At 34.0% G+C, this 24,332-nt stretch overlaps 1 protein-coding gene across 1 annotated transcript in view; it reads right to left on the bottom strand.

Moving 5' to 3' along the window:
- The window catches only part of LOC149791314 (uncharacterized), a 291,320-nt gene that overhangs the window by 14,459 nt on the left and 252,529 nt on the right, over positions 1-24,332 (bottom strand). Inside the window, exons 34-36 of the mRNA XM_089969843.1 lie at positions 17,846-17,972; positions 9,567-9,738; positions 3,137-3,280 (exon numbers count right to left, since the gene is read on the bottom strand). Coding sequence (XP_089825969.1) covers positions 3,137-3,280; positions 9,567-9,738; positions 17,846-17,972 — 443 coding nt within the window. The remainder of the gene's footprint in view (positions 1-3,136; positions 3,281-9,566; positions 9,739-17,845; positions 17,973-24,332) is intronic.

Here is a 24,332-nt window from a genome sequence, read left to right as displayed (position 1 = left end):
GGTTTACAGAGGGTAGCATCTTTTTCACAGCTGTGCCTTTGTCGGGGTCGTGTTTGAAACTTTTGACAGTTAGCAGGTGCCCACAATATTATACCTCTTTGAATCCTACTTCCAACTTCTCATTGTTGAACTGAATGTCTTTTTGAATGTTGGAGTCCTTTCAAAATAGATAGTAAAACTAAAATTCAAGATCTCTTTAAGGATAGTGACCATCAGGAATAAAAGTACGATTCGCTTTTAAGACTTGTGAAGAGTTTAAGTTCGTTGAGTTCATCGAGTTTAGTGCCATTTTCAGCACAGGAAATATATTCTGAAATGTTGAACTAAACTGAACCGTTATGCTGTTCTGCCAAAGAGGTAAATAGTCATATTTGTGTCATTGTTATATACGACATGTAGCAATCTATTTTAGTTGATGATATTTGAAAAACAAAAGAAGTAGCGGTGAATGCACCCGATGTTTGGGGAGGATCTGTTAAGAATTAACATTAATGGATTTAAATGGTGTGCCAACTTTCTGCATGGATTGGGGCGTGAGTAACCTCTCAGGACCATGGATATAGTTTAACGAACACACCTTTTTGTGCTTATTGTACTTCAAATGACTAATAGTCTTATATTTCACCAAGAAGTGTACTGTTTTAATAGTGGATGGTCAAACCAGTTCTTAAAATTAGCTAGATATGCTACTGAAGTGAGGAAAAGTGTCGAATGGTATCAGCAAACAACTGTGCAGATTTCCATTCATATTCAATAAAACATCAGTGAGAGATTCTTTATACAAAAAAGCTTACCTTTTGGAGGATCAAGCTGTCTGTCCTGAATCCTTCCTTAGAAGTTCATTAGATATGACCCAAATCATACACTTGGAAAATCTCCTTGATTTGTTTTACATGCAACAATTTCACAGGCAGTATATTTCATTTAACAAAGACTGAATTCAGCAGCTAAGTAAATAAATTTTGTGTATAAGGTATTATTATACCAAGCTACTGACCAATATACAAGTATGTTACAGTACTCTGCTGAGAGTTTGAATTTTAACAAAGTTTTAAATGTTATAGAAGCTATATATCTATTGAACAACTGTATGAAATTACATTTACTTCTGGTATGCTCTGTTTGAAGCAATTTTTATGATAAATCCTGTTTCAAATAATAATGAAATTTTATTGATTCCTTGCCCTTTCTTTACTTTGATTTATTCATATATGTTAAACAACATAATCGATAGCAATCATAGCACAGTTAGAATACATTTTGAACATGTGTAATGAGTTTCTTAGAAAGTGCACATAAATGGGTTAAAGCCATAACTCCAGCAGCAGGACAATGGTGGTACAGGAAGTAAGTGCAGTTTTTGCTATTAGGTTCCAGTATTTTGCACATTATTCACCTCAAAATGAAAGACAGACATAATATCAACAAATGCATGGATTGAGTTGACATCATTGACATCAACTATCACAAAATACCTATCAAGTCTGGAACATACACCCTTGTTTTGAAAACCAAAAACGTTATGTTTTCACACACTTTGTCGTGCCAGCATATTTGTGACAGTAACATGGGTTACAGTTTAAGTTAAGTCAGCTAACAAATATAAAGGCATCTTATAATGAAAAGAAAAATTCTAGAATAAAATCAGTTGTGAGCAAAAACTTATTCATCTTTTTATTGTTTCATGGTTGCCTCAAAAGATTTTTTCATTTCCAGGTTTCCATGGTAATATAATTCTTCAAAATGATGTTTGATACTAATTCTTGTAATTGTTACATGTCACTTTCCCTAATAACAGCATTCTGTTCCAAAATTTGTTTGTTAAGGAGGCGGACACCCAAGACATTTTCCAGGTAGAAAACTGAAGGATTTGTCCCGGCAGTTGGGCTGAATTGCATTCTTCAAGGTGTCAAGCTGAAGTGTTTTTCCAGGCATCACTAATTTACATGTTGTGCCTCAAAATTCCATCTGACTTAAATGTCATTTTCTCTTGGTATGCAACTCACATTAGTCTTTATTAATTCTAAAATATGGAATTTGCTTCATAATGATTCCTCCTGTACATCTCAGCTACAGGACAAACATTTTATACAGGTTGTAGTTAGTTGCATTCTGTAGCAAAGCGTAAATGTGGCAGCATCCAAATTGTTAGACTAAAGTATTTGCTACAAGTACATGTATTTGCAAATTTACAAATCATCTCTCTGACCAATACTTCTTGTGCTGCTTACATGATTTTCATAGTCTTATTATGATAGATACATTTGATGTGTGTGCATATGTCAGGCATTGCTGATAGTTCATGTCCTAGGGATATATGATATTAGCATATTTATCTTGCCACAATTTCAAAAGAAAAAGGCAGGCTCGTACATCCATATTTGTGATTATAATGTCATGGAACTTGTCAAACAACATTCAGTATAGACAAGACAGAGACTTGAACCTTTAGGATACAAGTGAGATAGGTCCAAAGATGTGCACAATGGTTTTGATTCTGTATCTGTCAACTGGGGTTGAGGGTAGGTAGAGGGAGGAATTTTGCATAAAATTGATATTACTCCATGTTGGTGTATCCTATGCATCTAATTTATTGTGCTGGAATTTTTGCATGCCAAACCAGATTTTATACATGAACAAATATGGTAATAATTACTATGTTCATATTATAGTTAATAATGGGGAAGTTATGCTAAATGACTTTGTATCAATGGTTACATGACAAAACTTTACATGTAAGGTGCTATTTAGATATAAACACAAACTAGGATTACAGTTTTTTGAAATAATAGTGTAATCTTCATAAGCATATACAGCTAAAAAACAGTCACGAATTTTGACTACACAATGTCTTTGATGTCTTGCTTTGAAAGTGAGAAAATATCAACATTTTCATGATGGTTTTCAGCATGCCTTACACACTAAATGTATGTGGGACACAGTTTTTATTAAGAATCCACAGTAACTGAAGACAATAATGTGTCTCCGTTTACTAAACAGAAGAAAAACAATGGCTCAGAAGAACTGATGTTAGCAAATTTTTTTTACAACAGACAGACAGGTGACTGACATAGGAAACATGACCACAGTTCATAAGCTCCAATGGATAGTTAACAACAAAATGATGCTACTGTACCTCGCTTCACATGGCAACCTGTGGCAATCCTTTTGTTTGAATGTAGTACCCTGGGTTCATGCACTACCACCACATCCTGCTTCTCCTTGTCATCATGGTGATAGAAGCAACGTTTACCATTGTTGTCCCATTCAACAAGAACCTCTGCAAATAAATATATTCTTATAAAGATCACTGTTTAGGTGAATATAACGTTTATGAACTAGAAAACCTCATAGTGACTAAGGTGAAACGGTAGTCTATAATATGCAGTTACTTCTGTAAAAAAAACTACAACAAACACAAGGTGAAAGGTACGAGCATCACTGATTTGGAGCACTATAACATATTATGTTTCTAAGCATAGAAATAAGGCAAATATTTGAACTGTACCATATAATAATAATGATAAATGTTCAGTTCTACTTATCGAATATGTTACATACAGGCGATATTTCATTTTCTTCAGATGTTATATATATATATATATATATATATATATATATATATATATATATATATATATATATATATATACACACACCATATTCTCAGACAGTGTTATCGGCTTTTAATACTCAAAATGAGTATTTTGAGGTTCTAAGGGGATCAGTGGATGTTACCAAAAAAGTGGAATCATCTAATTGGGGACAAGCTATCTTTTCATATAAGCATAAGGAAATGCAAAATCTGAATACAACATAAAGTGTCTTTAATGCATTTAATACACCTACAAAGAAATAAATGTTGGTAGATTTAGCATTATCAAATGTCAGCTTGTTAATCATATAATGTGCCACCACTCATATAACCACAAACTCACCGACAGTAAAAAAAAACATACATCAAGTTTCTGTCTTATCCATTAGATGGCAAACATTATGCTTATAGGCAATCTTTGCTGTTCCCATTATTACAAAAGGGGTTTTGAAGGTAATGCAAGTTCAACTGTATTCATCTTTGCACTCACTAGAGACTAGATGGTACTGTAATCCAAACTACCTGCTTGACTCTCTGAGCTAGTCCTGGCAGAAAAGACAACCATAATGTTAGGATTATGAGAAATGTATCTGACACAGTTTGTCTGCGAGATATGCTTGTCTCTTTGGAAAACTGTTCATATATATCACATCTGGGACTGGCCCTTTCACATAGGGGAAGTACAAAAACATATTATTGTCAAATTAAATGGGGTCATTAAGGTAATACTGCAGTATTAGATGCCTCTGTCCAGTATGCACAGAGGACAAGTTTAGCTGATCTTTGAGCAGAACTGTTTATTGCTCATACATACTACAGATTACAGGACAAATATCACTTTGGTGAAGAAACACAGGATATTTGTTGTTGTAAGGGCTAAGATTCGTCAAAATATGATTTTTCGGATCATGACAGTTTCGGGTGGGAGGGGTTCTCAAATAATGGTTTTCAAATAAGAGTGATTGTTATGCCAGGTGTGGGTATACAGTCCAGAACAAACTGGTTTGATATGTTGTTTGCAGTATTCCAAAGAATTAAATGCTCTCATTTTTCTACCGTGCTTCACCAGTAATAATTATGTCAACCAGGAGTTCTATAATCGATTTTTAGCTTTGCTTTGCTTGCTTAGCTGGTAGCTTATTGCTTTCTCCTGAATCATCTTTAAAAAGGAATAATGCTTCAACATTATTCCAACAATTAAAACAGCCATGCTTTGTGTTTTATATCTGGAATGCAATCTGACTTCTAAGAAATGTCAGTGTTCGCAAACTTGCCAGTCATCTTTAATTATAGATTGCTGATACATTCTAATTCAAGATATGCTGTGGAATAACTTTTGTTCTTCATCCAGCATCTATCATATCTGATTTACCTAGAGCTTTAAACAAATGGTGTTGTTCCACTTATATGCACAATATGCTCCTTAAAAGGACTTAACAACACCATAGTTATCGTAAAACAATTAAGTAATGTGTGAAAAGTAAGTTGTTTATACATGAACTTGCCTATTAATTGCATCTATGAAATCTAGCTGTATAATATGCCCCAGGAACAGGGATAATATTACTTATGCTCTAAGCAGGATTGCCACTTATACATGCATTATGTTAAGGCATATAATGAAGTGGTTTTTGGTCTGCCTTTGGTGGACCATGAGAGATTACTGAAAATTGTGTAATTGGTTTGGGAGTAAAAAGCATGCTTTTTGTATAAAATGTTATTTTATGGCAGGTATATGTTCATCCTCATGGTATTATTACGATTTAATAAACAAAGTAACAGAAAAATATTTTTTTTAAAAGTTGTGCAAGCATAACAAATAATTCAATTCTCTAAGTTACAAAAAAAAGTTTTAAAGTGAACCTTTATGGTGAATTAAATGCAAAATAATTCCCAAAAGTCTATCTCAAGTAAACAAAGAGTGCTCCAAGAATTCTAGGTCTTCCAATGTGCTGATGCACTAGTATCCTTAAATATGTATAGGTGCCACTAGTCTTGATGTTTGACAATGACATTGACAAAATCTCCTTTTCTGAATGAATTTACAATAACCTAAAAAAACATATTTTAGTTCTGACTAAAGCTGCACTTTGTAATTCCAATGAATAATCCAAACAAATGAGTTCTCTCATAGCATATCTAAACACAACATTAAATACATTAAATCAAGAACACTGAAAAGTGGAATGAATTGTCCACTTCTTCACATAATTGTATATACACAACACAGATCTGCACTGCTATCATTTCCTACTCAATAGACAGATGTTGCCATACCACCCACGTGACATATTTCGCATGTCCACATTGCAACAGAACCCACTTAACAAAAGTACCCAATAGGAAACTACCCCAAACAGGTCCATTAATAAGACTGATTTTATAGCTTGTTACAATACACAATATTCATGCACCAGGTGTTCAGATACAATATTGCTATACTTGAATTAACTGAACACTCGTAAAATTCATTTTTGAATCTGATAAACCACCAAGTTATGTAGTAGTGATACACTATTCATGTATTGTGTCAGGTTTCCATGCATGCCAACCCCTGACGAGGAGAAAGTGTAATCCAAGTGGACAAAAAGAGTAATCCACATATAACATGCTAAAAATTCAATGAACACAATGATTTAGTTACCCCTCTAGTCTTTTAACATCCTTTACTGCTTCAAGTTTTCATATGTAGCACTTTTAGCTTTAGAAAGCAACAGACTATCATGTTGCATTTCAAAACACTTTGTACCAGCTGAGACCATGAATGTTTTGCACATCAGTAGAGCACAAAGTACTGGGTTACTGAGCCTGGATCTGAATTCACTTTTATTTTTGTTAACAATGCTGAACAATCTCTCACACTCAGCATTAGAATGGTAAAGAAGAAGAAATTTATATCTTCCAGTGATTGGGTCTTTTACCTGGGAAATAAGGTGCCATTGCACATAAACTCTTATCTGCATTAAGTATTTTGTCAGGCAGAATGTCAACTTGATACTTCTGGAATTCTGCTTCCAGATGATCCAAGGTAGACAAGGGTGGCAATAGAATATGGTATCTCTTGACAATGAATGTAACCATTTTAAAGCTTTCTGACTGTTCTCATTTACATCAGCAACTGAAGCATTTAAAAGCACTTCATCTCCATATAGGAATTTCTGAAGCATGTAATCACAGGCTGTAGCATAATAATCTCTAACATTATCATAGAACACCCTCACGGCAAGAGTAGAATTGTGTTCTATGGATTCTCTTGCTTCTGCACCAACAGCAAGATTATTATCTTTCTGGTTTGCTCTGTCATGAAAGTCTATATCAGTTAAAAGCTTGGCTGATGAAATGATTTCTGGCCTAATAAACCTTATTAGCAAATCTGACAACTGGTTTGACAGTATCTTGTGCATAATATGAATGCATGGTTCATCTTTCTGTAAGACAACACTTGCTGCATCAAACAATCGAATGGTGCTCTTCATAAACAAGCAATACAGCTTTGTAACTGGATTATTAAGTTTTTTGAAAACCATCTCACACTTTGATTCTTCCAAACAGTGAACAGATTCTGTTTCTTTCTGTGACATCTTAGTATCCACTTTGCTAGTGTTGCCTTGAGAAGAATGAGAAGATCCAGTATGCTTCTTACTAGCTACATTTATACTAAATTTATCCACTGAAGAACCAGATACAGTTGGCTGATTTAATTTACTAGCAATGGGTGGAAGTTTTCTGTCACAAGATTTATCTTTCATAATCTTGGTCAGAGCCTGGAGGCCTTCAAGCTGGATAGATATAGACTTCTCCAATAAAAATTCCATGGATTTACATTTCTTCCTTTCTGATAACCAATCCTCTTTATTGTTAGTATTTCTATCTATATTTTCAACTCTTGTTTTCTTCTGACTTATAAAAATAGACTCTGCTTTTGTGCCACTCTTCTTCACTTTTTTCCCGGTCTCTCTGTGCAGATTCACTTTCAGTTTAAAAGAAAACTTGTAGTGCTGTCCAAAGCTCAAGTAAATGGCTAATACATTTGCCAAGGAATAACCATCTTGTACACACATGCTTTATAACTTTAATTTTTTCAAGATCAAACTGATCTTGTAACAACTTTAGAGCTTGTTTCCTTTTACTACTTTTCTCTAAATAATAGTAGATATCAATTAGCAAATGACCAATATCTACTTCTACTTTATCAGCAGCCTTTACAGCAGCAAGGCGCATCAAGTGACAGGGACAACCTGTTATGTACACTGATGGAGACATTTTCAAAACATAGGATGCAACTCCTTTATGAATTCCAGTCATCACTGATGCACTATCAGCTGCAAACCCCATACAGTTCTGCCAACTTATGTCATGTTTCTTCAAAGCATTATCAAGCAAATCAAAAATGTTTTCTCCAGTGGAATCTACTCTTAATTCTGGTAATGAAAGAAGAACACTCATGACTTTGCCCTTTTCATTGTCGAATTATCTAACACATACTAGGCACAACTTTTGTCATAATCACTACTCCCATCTGTGGCGATACTAAATGACCCAATTTTCATGGCTTCTGCAATTTTAAGTGAGGTATCTTCTGCTAAACACCGAACAATACTAGATGATTTTATTCTTGCACAAGCATATTTTCCACAATTTTGGAATCAGGAAACATCCGTTTGAATAAAGGATCAACGAGGTTTGATTCCTCAAAGGAAGTCTGTGTTCAATTAAGAATTCAGTAAATAACACCTCTACATTTATAACATTCATGTCTGCACCTTAGTCCTGTTCTAAATAATAATTTACCTTTGTACTGGAGTTAGTAATTTGATATGTTTCTTTGTTTTCAAGTGTTTTTTGACATCAAATTTACCACCATGACCAATATTAAAATTGTTTCTGCACAGCCTGCAATGGACATGATGCTGCCCTAGAATGGAATGCTGTATTATGCCATTCATGTATTCATCTTTGGAGGATTCATATTTTTGTCCTTTTCTGATCCATCTGTGAAATTATTTGAAAAATAAATTTGTGCTCTAACACACACATTGACTAGAATCCATCTGACAACTTTTAAAATTCTTTCCACACTGGCTGCAATGAGCATGATGCTGTCCTCGAATGAATGCTGTATTAGGTCATTCATGTCTTCATCTTTGGGGGATTCTTTGGTTTCGTTTATTTTTTGCCTTTTTCTAATCCATCTGTGAAATTATTTGAAAGAAAACAGTTTTCTCTAACACACGCATAGACTAAAATAAAATAGACTTTCTAGCACCAAATACCAATTGAATGGTTCTGTACCAAATATGAAACAGAACAAAGAATCTGCGAGTAAAGATTAAAAATTAGAAAACCAGTCTGTTCTCTCCTCACTAAGCCATACAGCTGCTACAAATAGAATCCGAGGTCAGAAGTTTGAGAGTAGAAACCAATTTCTTGGAAATAGGTTAGCTGCTGTAAATAAAATATAGTACTGTTAGAAAAGTGCATGCAAGTCTATGGACAAGCATACTCTTATAACGTAGTTACGTAGAAGCCGTCTTTTCTAGAATATGGTCTTTGGAATAAATGGGATGTTAATAAAAATGAGAAAAAAAGTTATTGATTTTTTGGGGAAGGTGGATATAACGAAATCGCGTAATCCATATACATTTACGTGTAAGGCATAATTTAGTGAAAAAAGTGTAATGATTATGCCAAAAGGTTAATGGTTGGCATGTATGCTATTGTAGATAGATTTCAGAAGCTGCATTCCTTGCATAAGTCATGATAAGACATGCTTAAAATTGTATATTTGTATGCAAGATTTAAGTATAAGTGATAATTTGTTGAAACATGTGCTTGTTTTCTGGTGAAGATGACATCTACAAATGTATGATAGCCATGGATATCATGATATGTTTCCAGTAACTGCATGACTTTTCCAGTTCTCAAATGCAATAAGCAAGAAGGTGAAGCTTACTCTAGCATAGCAACTTACGTCTTCTGTTTTTATGATGACCAACGATGGTGCCTGGGCCATTGCCATCCTGTAGACCCCTATTCCAGTCAGGGCCACGACGGACTCGAGTTCCAAGAGAAGGTAACTTGATATCTGGGTCATCAAACTCACAAACATCATTTGTTTCATTATGGACCATTTTAGCTAATTCCTGAAATATAAAACGATAGTCAATGAAAAGTGTATTAAACTGAAATACTGTAACAGTATGAATGTAATTAAAAAGAATAATGATTCATACTCTAATACTCTCTTTATCGTGATTTGTATTAGCCATTACAAATGGCATTTAAAATGAAGGAAAAAAACAAATACTATATTAAAATAATTATTAGGTATGATGTGTTCCTACAAAATGACTTTCACAATCACTGAGTAATCAAGGTAACGCTGATTATTACATCTTATTAATCAAAGCAAGTCTTTGAGTGTAAACCTCAGATAAGACAACTGTCACCAAGGATCAGGAAGCACATATGCCCATTCATCCCAACAAGGCAAAACATAGCTGGACGAGTAAAACATTACAATGTAATTGTGCCTGGGCCAAATAGATGCAGATTCTCACCTTGAGGCTGACTACATGTTCTATCATCACCGAGGTTGAGCATTTGGCATGCGTTTTTCATTAATAACTTATGCCTCATCTGCTGACTTGTTCTCACTCTAGAAAATGGTGCAAATAATACATTTTCTACACAGGTACATGATGCAAGTTCGATACCAAAATGGGTAAATTTATTTGTATCGTCGTTTTACACCTGACTTTCAATTTATTTATGTTGTTAGCATTTACAGTGACACTTGTCAGTAATTGAAGTGTTATTCTGATGTTGCGAAATAATCCCTTTTAATAAGCTATCTCGCATCTGTGTAAGTCAGACTCTTTGAAGTAATGATATAATGTCGAACATTTTGTTATTTTGTATCTTGTCAGGCTATGCTACAGATGCTGCCAGACATTACTTCAAAACAGAAACTGTATTAATTCCATGTCATGCCAAAGGTAAGATGCCAGAAGATATTTATATAAGCATCTACATACTTAGCATAATAAAACGTTTTCAGTTTAGGAAAGAAATTAGTATATTTGTCTCAGCCAATTTACACCACAAGCATTCATACAATGTATGCTGTTCTACTGTGCATGCTCACTTATAAGTAAACATTTCTTTTTACTGAAAATCTACTAATGCAGAGTAGAGGTTGTCTTAAAACAAGGCAAGTGCATTTTATATAAATCAAGCTGGTACTATTGGAAACTCTAGATGTTTGCAGTATTTACAAATACCTTCAATTAAAAGATTTGTACTTTTCATGCCACTATCAAAATCAGGATAGGATAATGACCTATAAATGTTCCAGTACTTCTAGCCAATCAGAATTCTTCCTTATTTATGATACCCGTGTTTAGCTCTCTAGAAATGAGGTTTGACCAAAAACAAACCATCTAGTTCTGACATTGGTGAATATTAAGGTGATTGGAATTCTTTTGTATACAAGTTATTGACATTTGTTTTCTTGGCAAACCTACTGGAGGGGGCTCCATCTGTCGGAACGTAATTTCAAACAGGGATAAAAAATGCCCCTACAAATCCAGTGGAAGTCGTGAAGCCATGTCTTAAGAAGCTGTTGATCGACCTGGAAGGGTGACATGTTGAGCTGCTGAAATATGTTCTACCAGATAGAATTGGGCCCTCTGGGATTACATACCTCAGAGAGGAAAAAAAGCTAGAAAACATGGATTCCGATACTTTGCCCAAAGCCAGAATGATGTTGGTTAGTGGAAGTTCCAGTCCAGTGCTAGGCTGGTAGCAACTGCTGTATCCTTGTGAGCTGAAATGTGTAAAGAGTTCATTGTGCTGGGGTTCTTTCTCTATACGCTGTGCAAAAAACCCACTTAATCATGGACAAGATAGTCTTTGTTGATGTTTCCTCTTGTACTGTCATGAGTGGTAGAAAGAATAATGTTCTCCCTTGATGCAATGGTTTTGTTCTTTTAAGGTAAGACTTCAAAGCCCGAACTGGGTCTTGTGGGTGGCCATCAGCTGTTGTGTACAGATGAAACAGAGGTTTCATGACGAAAGTCTGGTTACTCGTGGAAGGAAGGCGGTTCTTGTGATGAAAGATGCCTTCATAAGCAAGACTGACCCGTCATTTCAGAACTGCATGTAATTCGGGTATGCTGATCGGTCATGTGTTTCGCTAATTCTGTCTGCAGTCTCTAACGCCATGAGGAAGAATGTCTTGTAGGAAAGGCGCCTTGAAATTGGTTTAAACAGTGTCTTGTTCAGCCAGGTTAATACCCAAGATAAATTCAACTTTGGCATACAAATAATATTTTCAAGAGTGTATACGGTATTTTCCGTCCTATAAGTCCATGCAGAGTATAAGTCAAATTCACTAATTTTGTAAATTTTCGATCCTTTGTCCATATATAATTCGATTCGGAGTATAAGACGAGGCCAGGTAAATAACTTGGCTTCATATTTTGCACTAGTAACTTCTGGTTTCATGAATATTAATGGCATCACCCTATGATATTCCATATGACCGGCAATCATGAATTTGCATCACCGATGCTAACATGCTTGTGATTGTATTCCTGCTCGTACAGAAATTTCTGATGGATTCCATATGGAATACTTCAGGAATCCATATGGAAGAGATATGGACTGAAAAACTTATGGAATCAGACAATTTATTCCATATCAATTCCATAAGTACTTCACAGCAAGTGAAAATTCCATATGGAATAAAGTTGCAACTTTAATCCAAAAGCACTGTTTTCCATATGGAAAGCAGGCTCATGTATCATAGCATCATGGAAAATACCCTCTGAAGAATTAATAACCTAAACTATCTGATTCAAATAAAAATATTGGGGGGAGTACATGTACATGTCAGTGTAACTGATGTGGAAGGATGAATATATACTCATAGAAATTTGAAGAAACTCATACATGTCAGTTTTCAATAATTTATTTCCACAGATGTTTAAAAACAGACAAAGACATGACCCAAAAAGTAGAGAAAATGTAGCCATGATCAGAAAATTAAAATCTTGTCGCACAAGCATAGATGAATCTTTGGACTTAAAAAATTTTGTGCAGGGTGGATTTTGGGCTTGAACTAATGTTTACTCTGAAAAGTAATATTGTTGGCTTCCTATTAAAATATGCTCTACAAAAATCATACGCTAATGAAAATGTGACGGAAATTTCAGCAAAATCAAAGTGAACTTTTTTTTTTACATTCACTCAAATGTCCTTTTTCACAACAATTATGGTATTTTAAGAGATTTTACCAAAATTTCTGAAAATATCATTGAAAGTTTGTCATTGAAATTTCACTGACTCTGCCAACATTTCAGAAAATATCAGTGGGAATTTGTGACTGAAATTTCACTAAGGGTTTGTCAAAAATTCTGAAAATATAGTGATATTTTGTGATTCTAATATCACTGACATTTCAATAAAAAATATCATTAAGATATAATAAAATTTATTTTTTGTTTCTTGTACAATTTGAATGATTTTCAGCAGCATTTATATTTCCTGTTTCTGATAGCTGTAATTTTATTGTTTATTTTGGGCACAATAACTTCTTTCCACATCTTTCCTTGTTATATTTCTTTTTCAAATTTTGTTGTTGCATTTTTGTTTGACTTACCGGTAAACTGGATTTAACTGCCCTCAAATAAGTTTTCTTGTTTTCAGTTTTAAATCATAATTTTGCTTTTTTCCTGACCTAAGTCTGATATTCCTCGATACGGACCATTTTTAAAAAATATCATCTCTGAAACTTTTCTAAAATAATGCTCTATCTGGTCCCATTCCGCAATGAGCTTTCTGATAAGTATTTGTTCCATTTAATATTTAAAAGATGATCGCTGTAAAGAGCACTCTGATTGGTCAAAATTGTGTAATTGCCCAATGAATCGTTGTGTAACGGAAACTAATGGGAATGAGCATGCTTGCTAAACATGGCAATTCGCATTTTCGAGCGGGATACGAGATTGAATAACCATTTTGAAAAATGTGCGGCAATGAGAATAGCTTGAATGCAAATTCGATGGAAATGTAATTGGTCAGTCTGTATGAAAACTGAATGCCAGGACTAGCATTTTGCTTTTTTGTGCCATAAAGAGCTTTACAGTAGTGGCTGACGTGCTAAATATGACCAGGAATTCAGCCAAGATGATTTCGAAGTTCTATAACTCAAAACTGATTAACTTCCAAAAGGAATGTAAGGAGGGACAAAGTAAAGATCACTAGTGGGAATTGTTGCCAAATACCCATGTCTATCAAAGATGGTCATATCTTTGCGGAATGTTCTTGCCCCACACATATAATCATCTTTGAATATCTTGAGGCATTATTGTGTATATTATGCAAATATTCTAGGTGTGTTAGAATTCAGTGTAAAATAAGAGTAATTATATCATGATAAACATTCATCACGGCTGCTTATGGAACAAGGACTAAGTCAAGAGACCACAACACATCACAATTATCAAAAATCAAGTCTGCAGTACAACTGACATATTAGGCAGGTTCCTAGCATTTCTTTTTATAATCAATGTCTCAAATGGATGCTTTTCTGTAATTTTGCTTTGTTTTCACAGATGAAATGTTCAATGCCGATTAATATTTGACATTTTATACATGTTTATGTGTTCACAGACGCCTGTGCATATGTTCCAGGTTTGATACTTTGATTTGTAAAATCAATTATTTAGTGTCAAGCCAGATTCTTCACACCATGTTGTATATATTGTACATAACACATAGAATGCCTCAAGGTAGATTAGTTCTGTAACTAATTCAGTTACCTTTTCTAAATAAAGTCATTATTATTATTATTAACTCCCATATCTCTTGCCTTGGATGTCATATAATTACAACATCTGTATATTTGTTTTCATGCACACTTAAATATCACCTTGGTTGATAAAGTCCTGTTTTATTCATATCTATTATTAATTTGAAACCTTCTAAAATGTCTGAAAAACTACTGAAACTTCAGTAAAATACTATATAATGATCAAAATTTTAGTGAAGTCTCACAAAAGTTTAAGTCACATTTTTTGTGAAACCTCAGAAATATCCGTATGGACATTTTTATTCCATAGCTGAAGCACTCTTATGGATTTTATTGTATCCATATGGAAATGTTATGGACTCCGTACGTACTCCGTATGGAAAATCTCATGGAATATGCTAATTAGTCCATGAGATCTGTAGGTTGTCCATATGGAATAAAATTAAAATTCCATATAGAATTTGGCAATAATCTATATGGAATTTGTGAATAATCCATATGGAATTTGGCAATATTCCATATGGAATTTGTGAATGGTCCATTTGGAATTGGCAAATATACCATATGGAATTTGTGAATGGTCCATATGGATTTTGTAAATAGTCCATATGGAATTTGGTAATAGTTCATCCCGTACAAAATTTTCCAGGCATACTTAAGGCGGACTTCATACGGGTTTTTTAAGCACTTTCTGTCTAAACCATAACAAAATCTGCGGAATGTTCTTGGCCCACACATAGAATCATCGTTCAATATTGTGAGGCATTATTGTGTATATTATCAAAATATTCTAGGTGTGTTGGAATTCAGTGTAAAATAAGAGTATTTATATCATGATAAACATTTGTCAGCGCTGTTTATGGAACAAGGACTAATTCAAGAGACCACAACAGCATCATAGTTTGTACATTAATCAAAAAATCAAGTTGCAGAACAAGTGACATGGCATGCTTTCAGCATTTCTTCTTTTCATGTCTCAAATGGATGCTTTCTGTAATTTTGCATTATTTTCACATTTGAATTTTTCAATGCAGATTAATATTTTATATATGTTTATGTGTTCACAGATGCCTGTGCATATATTACAGGCTTGATACTTTGATTTTTAAAATCAATTAATTATTTAGCGTCAAGCCAGATTCTTCACATCATGTTGTATATACTGTAAATATTGTACATAACAGATGGAAGGCCTCAAGGTAGATTAGTTCTGTAATTAAGTTACCTTCTCTAAATAAAGTCATTATTATTATTATTTTTATTATTATTAATTCCCATATCTCTTGCCTTGGATGTCATATAATTACAACATCTGTAAAATAATAATCATGCAAACTTAATATCACCTTGGTTAATAAAGTCATGTTTAAGTCATATTCATTATTAATCTGAAACCTTCTGAAATGTATGAAAAACTTCTAAAACTTCAGTTGTTGTTGTTGTTGTTCTAGGGTTTAACGCCATTTTTCAGCACAAGATAGGCTATACATGGCGGCCAGTATAACTGGTGGACGAAGAACCCTGGAAAACCCAGGGAAGAACCACCGACCCACGAGAAGCTACTGGCAGGCTTTCCCACGTATCCACGCTAGCCGAGCCTTGGACTCGAACTCACGCAGACAGAGGTGAGATGGCAGTGATCCGGATCGGTGAGCGCTTTAGACCACTCAGCCACTCGGGGCCCCTAAAACTTCAGTAAAATACTAGATAATGATCAAAATTGTAGTGAAATCTCACAAAAGTTTTAGTCAAATATTTGTGAAATCTCACCAGACTTTTCAGTGAAATGAAAAAGACTTAAGTGATACCATCATGGATTAGGCTTTGTATGCGAGAAAGAAAGTGAGGACAAGAAAAACCTAAATCTTATTTGATAATGTCTGTCAAAATAAAATTTATGATCCATTTTAAAAATTATGGTGAATATTCATCATTGATTCCCAATAATGTCGAAGAATCATTAGGCAGTTTAATAGAAATCTGAAGCAATTTTTTTATGGTTTAGACAGAAAGCACTTAAAACACCCATCTGAAATCCGCCTTAAATATGCCTGGAAAATTTAGTACGGGATGAACTATTACCAAATTCCATATGAACTATTTACAAATTCCATATGGACCATTTAGAAATTCCATATGGTATATTTGCCAATTTCATATGGACTATTCACAAATTCTATATGGAGTATTGCCAAATTCCATATGGATTATTGCCAAATTCCATATGGAATTTTAATTTTATTCCATATGGACAACCTACAGATCTCATGGACTAATTAGTATATTCCATGAGATTTTCCATACGGAGTACATACGGAGTCCATAACATTTCCATATGGATACACTGAAATCCATAAGAGTGCTTCAACTATAGAATAGAAATGTCCATATGCATATTTCTGTAAAAGTACGTATGGATTCCATCTCCATTCCATGTGGGAAAATTTTGTATGGGTTTGATTGTTGTTGGAAACCAAAGACCAATTTATCAACTACCAGTATAATCAAAGAGAGACACCAAAATGACAGCTGGTTTAGAATGAATATAGGTGATGTTATTAAATTTGTTGTTTATTTGAATTTCACTTTTTGTGTATTCAGTAATTTAACTGTCAGCATCGCTGACTGGGGGATCGGAGCTTTGCATCTCTATCACTACTTCAATTTCTAACAAAAATGAGCCAGGGTGGGTCTTCTGTAATAATTAAAGATAATACTGGGAGCACCTCACGCCAACCTAAGGTAGTCTATGAGACCTTTACGAATGCATTGGTATTAACTCCACATTTGGTGCATTATCACAACATATTTCTGAGTTTAAACCAGCTGATAGTTTTTTCCTAAATCACTGCCTATAATTATAATTTACAAATGCACATATTTCATGCATCATTATACCTAGTCTGGTTTCTTTATCATTGTTGCATCAAGCTGTTAAAGCAATGTTATTTTTCCAGCAATTTTGGGTACTGTACATTTACCAGTTAATTTGGTTTGGTCTGTCTTGGAGTTTTCTGTTGGAGACCAATAGTGCAATCGGGAATTTGTATTGTTTAAACATTATATTAAGTAATAGAGATAGCTAATATATACAAAAGTCTGTGAAACACTTACTTCAGAGCAAAATCGTTTTCATAAAAGGTATACTTTACATCTGCATACCCTTCAAAACTTTGCCTTCATGAACATTCAACAAAACATGGAAAAAGGCATTTTGATCCCAGAGATAGTAGTACTATGATACAATACGAGTTTTACAATGATGTGATCCGGTTCATGACTGGGATCTAAAACTCCCCTTTCCAATTTTTACATGATACTAAGTACTGATTGATTATTATCTTTTTTAGAGCTTTAGTCTAATTAGTTTGTGTTCTTCTAAGTTTTCATTGATTTCTTTGATATTAATTTCTCAACGTTTATGTTTTGCTTACATTGATCAGAGTTTGCATTTGTGAAAGTGTTACAGATCGGTCAGGTTGCTGCAGTGGTGAAGATGTCTGCCCAGATCGTTTTGTCTCATCTACTGATTTGCTCGTAACTGGATTGCCAGATGGATCACTGGAATCAAAATGTGAACATATCATGATTATAACTGAGATACAACTACATTTTTTATAATTGAATACGAATCAAAGATAATCTGAAATACTACATAAAGGACAGTATAAATTATTCAACTAACTCTATGATCAAATGAGTCAAAGTTATAAAAGCAGGTGTGAACATGGAAAAATAAATTTAAATTAGCATGTATTGTTCTAGTTTTAACCAATTCTAATTTTATGGATATATGCAAATCATGTGACAACTGCAAATGGTACTAGCAATTAATTAATATTTATTTTCTTGTCATCATGCAGGCTCTGTCAAATTAGGACAAAACCAAATCGACCATAATGTAATCAATGATTACATAGTACACCTCAAAAAGAGTTTAGTAGGCAAATGATCTAAGTTTTCATCTAACAATTTTAATCGTCTACAGTCGCCAATTGAAATATTAGTTATTTGGCATAAGATATATTCTGACTAAAGTGGTCTTGGCCTATGTAATGTTGGCCATGTTACTGGAAATAAAGTGTTGAATCTCAATGACTTTCAACTTCGTAACATAAAAAGCTAAAAGATTCAAGTTTTGCAAAATTTGAAAAGATCCCAACTAGTCCTAAATGGTATATCACAAATCAAATGTATGCAATTTCATTTCAGTAGTATGCAAAATAAATTCCATTATTGAATGTGTCGATGGTCTGGGATATGCTAATGTGCCAATGTGATGATGTATTATGTGTCTTTTGATGTATCACAGTATTATCATCAAAATGTCCTTGACTGAATTCAATATAATTTTAAGTTAATGATATTGTCCAAGAATTATTAATGGGAAATTTGTAATTCCCGGGAATAAGTAAAATATATAAAATCCACCCAAATTAAAAGCTGAACACAACAATAAGGCTGACTCCGCTTTGCATGTTAAGGCTGGAATTATTAATCTTTTAAGTAAACAATATTGCTATAAAAATCTCATACACAATAAAATATCCAGGATATAGGTCAGTCTCCTCTCTAAAACATAAAGTTGTTAAAATGTTTATGAATTTCCAAGGGAAAGACTAATATTCTTTATGCAGACTGAAGTAAGCAAGCTTACCTCCATTAATAATGAAAAATATATGGCTTATGTGATGTTGGTACAAATCGTTCCAGCAAACACTGTTATTCATCAACCGGCATGCGCTTTTAAGGACAGAGTGACCATGAATACTTTATCTCACAAGTTATTAATACTTACAATGCCAAATTTCTGCATGTTTCAAAACTTAAATCATCAGTATAAAAATAAAAATGTTAAGAATATAACTGGATAAAGCATATTCTAACTATTGTTTTTAAATACTAACATCTGTCTTCGCATTCTTTTCTTCATAAAATAAGAATGAAACCAACAATGAACACGTGGTAGAAATAACTGTCTAGGAAGTAACTTTCCATTAAACTGTTTTTTTAATTCATTGGACACATACATTATGGCAAATATACAAATTTTGGAAAGAAAAGTTTAAAATATTATTATTTTTTTGCCTAAGAAAAAGCCAATGTCAGTCAAAGCACAAGAGAAAATGATTTATTATGGAACTTGAACATACTATAAGGTTAGTACTAGTACACTGACAAATACAAAAATCATATTTTTTACAGTTCATATCAATGGATTGTTGTAACGTAGGTAGACACTGAGTTTTCTATATTAAGAAAACTCCTGTTTCTAAAAATACATACACCAATAGGGCATGCATGGCACCTTTTTTGTTCTTCGCTGTGTTTCCATTTCAGATGGACCGAAGGATCTTGATCATTAATACATATATCGATTTTATTAATTCGGTTCATCACCTTTGATTAGATGAGGTTTTATTGGCATTAATTAAATTAAACAGAGACATTTTTATGTTATCAAATGATCAGTCAACTAACTTAAGTGGTTTGTAAATTCTTTGACTTTATATATTTTACATTCCATTGTGTTTTGAGAAGAAAAAAAATAGCACACATCAAAACTAATAAAGAAAAAAACTATTAGAAATTAGATTCATACTCAAACTTTAATAATTTTTATTAGGTTTCTATTGCACTAAACCAGTTTAAATAAATTATTATTAATTTCTAAAAATATTTTATCAAAATTATGTTTAGTCATATACACAATTGCACTGATAGCTATCAAATCATGTTTGGAAATACACATACAGTTTAACTATCAAATCAAGTGTAGAGGGGGATATGGTTATAAAAAACTGAACTGTAATTAGTGCAAAAACTATCCTTGCAGGTTTAGAAGGTGGCTGCCATCCACCCTCCTCACTTTTCTGTCAATCTTAAACGTAAGATATATCCCATATAAATCAAATAACAGTCAAATCTGTTATCTAGAGCTTGTCCAATATTGCTTGAATACTGTCTGTATATTTGATAATTTTGATAGTCACACTGAACTTTGTACAGCTTCTCTACAGTTTTAGGATGTGGTGAAAACTAATATCTCTAACAAAGTAATGCCGATTTCAAACCCTGAAAAATGTCTACATATACCTGTTTAGAATTCTTGATCTGAGCCTGATAACTGTCTAAACATCAACAATTTTATTGATAATCAAGTTCTCTGTTCCCTGAGATTGTAATGCCACTGACCTGCTATTGAACACTAATAGTATTGAAATACAATTTGATCATGTGTTAAAGTAACTCATAAAGGCAGTGTCAGCTTTGAAAATCTGGTTAATCTAAATGATCCACAATAAGGAACTATCTGTTCCTGTTCTTGTTGTCATTTAACTTTAGTGTACCGGTACACAACATAGAAGCATTGATTATAATAAATAAATATTTTCAGAATTATTTTTCTTTCCAAACTAAAACAAATAAAATCTTAAATGACAAATTGTGTATGTTCTCCAATTTGTCTCTATGACCGTTATTTAAAAATCAATACAATTAAATCTTCTACTCAGTAGGGGTGACTTTCCCTTCAAACACTTCTTGACTAACGGCTGTCAAACATGCATACATTATAACCACTGAACCAACCGCTGACAAAAGGACCCCCTCCCCGAAAAAAATCATCAGCAGCGTCATCTCCCTGGGCAAAACATGTATGCATTTAAATAAAACAGTTAACTGGATCTAGTCAGTTTCATACATAAATGTATGCTTATTTAACTGCTTAAGTATATTTTATACACAGCTATATGGACCCACTAAATCCATTCCCATAAATTGTCCATATTAATATGAATCAGAAATATCGCTCGCCAACGAACCAACAAACAATCCCATCTTTCACCGGCAGCATTTTTGTTTAATGATTCTTTGTTTCAAGTGTTAAGCTACTGCACATTATATTTATACTGATAGCTGCCATCCCTGCCTCAACACAACCATTGTTCAGTGATTCCATGATTGTCTTTGCTAATGGACTTTGCTTTCACCTATAAAGGGCATTCACTTGTTCCATTACGTTTTATTCACAAGATAATCTAGTATCAGATCTATATTGAGTATTCAAACTAAACCCATTGAGTGAAGTCCACACTGGTGTCGCTGGCATCCAAACTTTTGTTGGACAGCCCAGTGTTCAGCAGGCTCCATCATCAGTTTCAAAGGTTATCCATACCATTCTGTCAGTGGGTTTTACAGCCCAGGTGTGACCTTTGTACAACCCTCTTATGCCCATTCAACAATGGATAAACCACTTACTGTGATAAAGAATACTGAATTCACCATCAGCATCAGACAGTCCACCTGGGCAAAACATATAATTTTAAATAAATAGTTAACTTGCCATCATTTCTGTTATGTATAGACCATATACTTCGAATGCTTGCATTGCCATATGCATTATTTTATAATAGAAACTGGTAAAACCCATTATAACGCAATTCATTATAATGCGATTCCGTTTATAATGCAATGGCAGCATGGCTCCCATTTTTTAATTTAAGGTGACCTCTCTTTTTAACATCCTAAATACATGTTATCTGAAAAGCCGATTATTCGTATCCCTAGCAGATTTTTAATCCCAGCACTGCGTTTAATGTTGCCTTAACATCCAAAATTTTCTAAAACATATTGCATTGTTATAATTGTTAACAGGTATGTGATGAAACCTGGTGAACAAAGCAAACGATATATGATCAAGAGGTGTAAACATGATCCTGCATATACTGCAATGTCATTCTTTGGACCACAAGCATCGCCTTATATCTGGTTTTAACTGTATTCATTGCCATCTTAGAGTTTTATTAATTTAAGTGGCTCTGATGGCATCAATAGAGATATAAAAGAACATCCATTATTTAATCGGCTTTTTCCTTGATGAAAATGTGTGAATAGGGTCAAGATCTGATGGATATAGGACACAATATTTGAATGTATAGAAATAATCTTTATTCACTCCAAAAGCTCAAGCGGACAGAGATGATAAAGTTTTCGGCTGAACTGATTGGAGGATAGAACAATACACAAAATAACTAATAAGTGTTGCTCTGACATCATTGACAGTGTTAAATTCTAACATATAACAAACAACACAACGATATGATAAATATTAGGCTTACTTTCATCATGCGACAGTAAATTATTGCACAGGGACTGAGAAATAACAACACAATCTACTAAATTACATCTGCTGTGTCCAACATAGGTATACTGCCCGATAGTCTACACATCCATTCATTATACTATTTGCTTATATCAGGTATAATCAAGAACAAAACCTGGGCGTGCTGATGTTAGAGAATTTAAATCACAACATGCGCTAAGATCTTCATTCGAATCACTTTACATTCATACCAGTGACTGAATTAGCATATCACAAACAACATATCCTCCACAGATTTCCTACAGCATGCCTATTAGATCTATCAGGTGCAATATAGCAAAGGCAAATTCGGAAATGAATTTTGTTTTGCTCTATATGTTGAATCACCTAATTTGACACTCTTCAGACACATAATCTTTAGTACCACATCCTAAATTACAATCGAGGTTTCTTCTGTCATGTCTTCTATTGTCCTGTATTGATCATTGCTTATTTCAGTGTAAAGTCTTACGAGGTATTGCCCTGGTTACGGTTGGCTACATGTCAAATTTTCTTTTGAGGTCGATGATCTTGATCTAATAACATGATTAGTGACATTTGTTTGAATGGATGCACATTGGCTTACAGAGAGACACCATTTCTTTTTGAAGACTGTTTTTTATGTATGATTGTTGGTGAGTTTTCTCATTGATGATTATCATCCAGGAACATTAGCTGGTGCGTTTGGGCAAGATATGGAATGAATTTCTGGTGGAGGCAATCTATTATTTGATCGAGTGGTTGGTGCGGTGCTAGTGTTAGAATTGGCGACGCCAGCTCAGTGTTTGGGGGCCTCGAGTGGCTGAGTGGTCTAAAGCGCTCTCCGTTACAGATCACTGCCATCTCACCTCTGTCTGTGTGGGTTTGAGTCTAGGATTCAACCAATGTGGGTATGTGAGAAAGCTTGCCAGTAGTTTCTCTTGGGTCGGTGGTTCTTCCCGTGTTTTCCTGGGTTCTTCCTCCACCATTAATACTGGCCGCCATACATAGCCTATCGTGTGCTGAAAAATGGGGTTAAACCCAACAAACAACAAAACAGCTCAGTGTTTGCTTGACAGACATTGGAAATATGTTGATGTTTAACTGTTTGCTCTAATGCAGTCGTGCTATTTTGCCCATCATAATCAACAAATGTTTTTGCAATGTCTTGCTGCTGATGCTTTGTTTCTGGTGCTGTACTCATTGGTATTGCGACACCAGTTGCATGATCTCCTTTGGAGAACTGTGTTTGTCATCTTCAGCCACATCTGATTTTAAATCTTCATTATTACTCTCATACAGTAATGAATATGCTTGTTCATTAAAGCTATTGTTACTTGGAATTTTCCTATTTTTTTGCATAATCTTCTCTTTTTGCATGCACGGGTTTTGTAGCTGGGTAGGAGGAAAATTACTTTGCAACCTTGCCTGGAAAGGTTGCACATAAAAGACTGACATATTATGAGAATGTTTCATTCTATCCAGCAAGTCTGGGAATTCGACATTGAAAACAGAATAAAGTGGATAGAACTTTTGGCAACCTGATTTCTTTGGCATAGCATGTTAACTTTTGACCAAAACCTCCTTACTACTGCCACAATGTCTTGCTGATAATCCCTATCAACAAAATAGTTAGTACCCTACAAAGCTTTGACATTCTCTAAAATGTATTTGTTGTCAAAATTGTATCAGAATGCCACTATTATGTGCTGTTTGCACTTCACTGCCTCAGCCTAATGGTTTGTCAAGTGATGAACTCCTAACATATGAGAATCTACATCAAAGTTCAACTGACTGCA

This window comes from Sinohyriopsis cumingii, chromosome 9 (genome assembly GCF_028554795.1).
Source record: "Sinohyriopsis cumingii isolate HCF-2022 chromosome 9, ASM2855479v2, whole genome shotgun sequence".
NCBI classification, from domain to species: domain Eukaryota; kingdom Metazoa; phylum Mollusca; class Bivalvia; order Unionida; family Unionidae; genus Sinohyriopsis; species Sinohyriopsis cumingii.
The sequence above is the reverse complement of the archived record's forward strand: the minus strand, read 5'-3'. Positions and strand labels throughout refer to the sequence as shown.